This window comes from Cupressus sempervirens, chromosome 11 (assembly GCF_028749045.1).
Source record: "Cupressus sempervirens isolate cs-2001-9-10 chromosome 11, ASM2874904v1, whole genome shotgun sequence".
In the NCBI taxonomy this organism is placed as follows: domain Eukaryota; kingdom Viridiplantae; phylum Streptophyta; class Pinopsida; order Cupressales; family Cupressaceae; genus Cupressus; species Cupressus sempervirens.
The window spans coordinates 134,571,060-134,575,462 of record NC_143128.1 but is presented as its reverse complement, the minus strand read 5'-3'; the positions used below and the strand labels follow the sequence as shown (position 1 = coordinate 134,575,462).

Here is a 4,403-nt window from a genome sequence, read left to right as displayed (position 1 = left end):
TAGCTAGTGGGCTCATTTTTTAATTTGAAAAGAAAAAGGGGAATTAGTGGGCTAAGTTTTCTAATTGAAAAGTAAAAAGTAGAACATTGTAAAAGATGATGATCAATATTATAATGGAAATACATAAGCTGGTCCGTTTTCTTTTATTCATATCCACACCAATAAAACTAAATTAAAGAGATCAATTAATTTTTGAGGTAGTTGTTTGCTTTCCACTCTACAAATACCTTTCCATCACAACTCACTCAAATGCATAGCAACTAATAGGAGAAAAAAAGGATAGTTTTCTTTGTGTTAGACAAAGAAAACTAACATGGTTGTCAAGCTGTTTGGACCAGCATATGCTTCATGCAGCAGAAGGGTACTAGCATGCCTGGTAGAGAAAGATATTGAGTTTGAAATTGTGCATGTTGATATATTGAAAGGGGAGCAAAACAAACCAGAGTTCTTGGCCTTACAAGTAGGCCAACTTCATCTAATATAATTCTTTTTCTGTTTCTATTTAATAGCGTATTTATCATGTTATGTTTTAAGTTACTTGTATTGATGCATGATGCAGCCATTTGGAAAAGTACCAGCAGTTCAGGATGGAAACCTCACTCTGTTTGGTAATCATGTTAATTGTATACATGTTTAAAGCGTTACATGGGTTGTCTAGACTCTTTTTTCAATTTCATATTATTCAATTTAAATAGGTTGTTATCCTCTTCCATGTGATATGTTTGTAGCTTACATAATTACTTTCGTATGATTGCATTTATTTGTATACGTGCAAAATCTACTGGCTAGTGCATCACCCATTGAGGTAGTCAATCTATACATACAAATCTGATTTAGGTAGTGTAGATCTGATTTGGGTAGTGTAGATTTGAGTTTGTTTGAATTGGGTATGTGCAGAATCAAGGGCTATCATAAGGTACTATGCTGAGAAATATGCAGGACAAGGAACTTCTTTACTAGGAAAAACCCTAGAAGAGAGAGCATTGGTTGAACAATGGCTTGAAGTTGAAGGGCAGAACTTTAATCCACATGCTTATGCATTAGTTTATCAGTTGATCTTGGCCCCAAGGATCAATGTGCCTCAGGACAAGGCCTTGATTGAGAACAGTGCCCAAAAGTTGGGGGAAGTGTTGGATGTGTATGAGGAGAGGCTGTCAAGGAGCAAGTACTTGGCAGGGGACTTTTTCAGCCTTGCTGATTTGTCTCACCTTCCATTCACTGACTATATAGTTAATGCTACTGATAAGGGATATGTAGTTAGGGATAGGGAATATGTGAATGCATGGTGGGAGGATATTTCCTCCAGACCTGCATGGAAGAAGGTTTTGGCTATTTGAAACCATGGTTCTGTAAGAGCATGAGTCATGTTGACCAAGGTTTCATTATTTTACTATTTTATTGGCTTTCTAAAATGATAATATCGTTGTCGATGATGGAATGTCAGTTTCTTATGTTTCAAAGATTATGTTAATGACATATGTTTCTGTTTGGAAGGAGTACTATCTTTTCACACAAATTTATGATATATTTCTTATTTGGGATTTCCAACGGACTCACGTTCTTGTATGGGAAAATAAGATTAAAAACATATATCATATCTTAAAAGGAAAAACAAAAAGACTTACAGTATATTAATTTCAGTCATTTTAATATAAATATTTATTAATTTATAAAAACTAATTAATCTAAATAACATTAAATATTTATTGTAATTTTTTATAATCAGCTTTAAAAAATATCAATAGATAACTATTGCAATTTTTTATCACATAAATTATTATTTATTTTATTATAATTAAAATTATACTATTCAATGAATTCCAATCAAAACAACAGTAAACCACTTAAACAATTAAAGACAATGTTCGAAAAAGATAGAACATTTAATAATATTATAAATTTTACAAAATACATAAACATTATTCTTATTTGTATTTTATATAATATGTTCCCCTAAACAACTCTTCCTCTTGCCTCTCGTTTCTCATGGTCCTATTCATGCTTGGTCATAGTTATTTTCTTGGAACTGTTAATTTCCTACAGCATGGTTATAATAACACTCATCATCACACTATATGAAAGAAAAGAAATACTCTAGTCAAGTAACTAGTAGTCAAGAGTATATGTTCTTTAGTTAAAAGTATCTAAGGTTAGTGTATGGGAGCAAATATATGCACTCTGAATTTTGTAGATAATTTGGTAAATGTGAAGGAGTTATATTTCATCATAAATAATAAATAATAGAACAAGTATAGATATTTTAAATAAATCTATCTAAAGAATGTTCATAGATATTCACTACAAAATTATTAAAATTTAATTTACAACACTCAAAATTATTTATATTTCTTTTATATCTATTTTTTTCATTAACTTAAGCTTTTTATTATAATTTGTAAAGAAAATTGATGATTTTAAGATATCTCCAAACATTATAATTTAATCAAATATTTTATGTGGTGTTTATTATATTATTTTAAAAGTATATTATGTTTATAACTAAATTTAAATTTTGGTCTGTAGATGATTGTCAAATTTAACCTAAAAAGATAAAAGTTAACATTAACACACTCACACCATCCCACTACACCCATTCTGCCATTGTAGAATGCCTAATGACATTAATTTGACTATCATAATGAAATGGTGTCAATAATTTGGAGGGTCCTCTATTACAAAAGATTGCACAAACTTATAATCTTTCATCCACTTTATGCTTATAAAAAGTATTAACTATGAGTCATCTTAAAAACTGATGAAGGTCCAACACTGCCCTTTACAAACTCACAACCAAGAATGCAACAATATAGATTCCAAGAGAAAAAAATGCTTCACAAGCAATTTTATTATACTTGAAAAATCCTTACAACACCCACAAGATGATATCATAGATATGTCTTCTTCAAAAAGAAGTTTACAATTTCTTCAACATAAGAGAAATCCCAAATAAGAGTCTTCACACCAAGAGCTTCACCAAGAATTTCTACTTGAAGAGCTAAACCTTTAGAGCTTTCACACCTTGAAGTCTTCACGCCTTCTAGCTTCTACTTCTCAAACTTGATTAGAAATGCTCATATGCCTTGCTTAAATAGGCACTTACCACCCCATGCATGGCTTATCCTCAACCTTCTAGAATTCCTCCTACACAATATCCACAACCTTTTAAAACTTCCATAACCTTCTAGAATTACAACTAAGCACCACCATGTGGCCCAGTTAGAAAATTGCATTTCCTTTATGGATCACAACAAATATTAAATGCAAGATTTAAGAAACTTTCCACAAGCTTCTAAGATGCCACCTACACACCTCGATTAATGTAATGACAACTATTTTTTTTTATTTTTCTATTTATGCCACCTATGCAGCTCGAAAATAAAAATCCTCTTTTCCTTTCTTTTCTCCTTTTTATTTTTTATTATTTATCCTCTAATTTTCGTCACTTTCTCTCTCCTTCAGAATTTTTTTATTTTTTATTTTTATTTTTTTTCCATGCAACATGCTCCTGCATCAAAAAGTTACATATATAGAGACTTCCCAATCAGTATTTGAGTATAAGTCAAGCAAAGTAGTTGATCTTAAAATCTAGCTCAATTTAACAATATTGAACATCTCTTTATAACCTTCTAGTGTGTGGACCTATAATTAATAGAGCTTCTAAGTGTTTGAAACCTTATGTTGGAAGAAGACTTAAATTAAAATAAATAGAAAGAGTAATAAAATAGTTTTTTCTGAAAGCAAATAGTTCTATGTTGAATAATATTTTTTTAAATAAAAATAACAAAAAAATCAAGGTATTGTCCCATATTAAAACTAGAACACAACTCTTCCAAAGTATTGACAATAAAATTCCATTAGAAACACATTAACAATAACAAAAAAGTTTCATTTACAGTAACCTAAGCTTAGTTCTATCAAAAACAAAATAATGTCTTCTAACAATCCACCTAGCATAAATTGATATTACCACACAACATCTAGTAATAGAAAGTGTCTAAAACATATGAGTTCCAAAATATAACCATATTAAAAATATGCTCCATAGGAAAAGTCACTAGTAAGTTTATCATAAAGATACTATAAACAAAACTAAAGAAACTAAGGCCCCATATGTCAACTAGTAGGCAAGAAGCATAAGAAACAATAATTCTTATTATGGTTTCTTCTTCGATTACTTCTTTAATAGTAGCATCATGTACCACTCCACCATAATGAACTTAAAAAGATCCTTATAGTGATATTCCTCCATCATCTTACTACCCTTCATTTTCTTCATTAGAAAACATAAGGTTGTCACAAATTTTTGCATCACTTTAAGTGTGAACCAATAGATGTCCTACTCTTATATCAAGACCAGTGGCTCTATCCGTGTGGCTCTAGAGATCACCTTCCACACCTACAAT

At 30.4% G+C, this 4,403-nt stretch overlaps 1 protein-coding gene across 1 annotated transcript; it reads left to right on the top strand.

Moving 5' to 3' along the window:
• The first annotated feature begins 313 nt into the window (after positions 1-313).
• On the top strand, positions 314-1,337 carry LOC149528565 (glutathione S-transferase F10-like). Its single transcript, XM_089809134.1, has 3 exons — positions 314-460; positions 560-608; positions 898-1,337. Exons 1-3 carry the CDS (start codon positions 314-316, stop codon positions 1,335-1,337), a joined length of 636 nt encoding a protein of 211 aa, XP_089665260.1.
• The last annotated feature ends 3,066 nt before the right edge of the window (positions 1,338-4,403 follow it).

Excerpts from the sequence above, each read along its gene's own strand:
- LOC149528565 (XM_089809134.1), top strand. The coding sequence starts at position 314 with ATGGTTGTCAAGCTGTTTGGACCAGCATATGCTTCATGCAGCAGAAGG. Across the intron at positions 461-559 it reads CAGAGTTCTTGGCCTTACAA|CCATTTGGAAAAGTACCAGC; the intron begins GTAGGCCAACTT and ends TGCATGATGCAG. Across the intron at positions 609-897 it reads TGGAAACCTCACTCTGTTTG|AATCAAGGGCTATCATAAGG; the intron begins GTAATCATGTTA and ends GGGTATGTGCAG.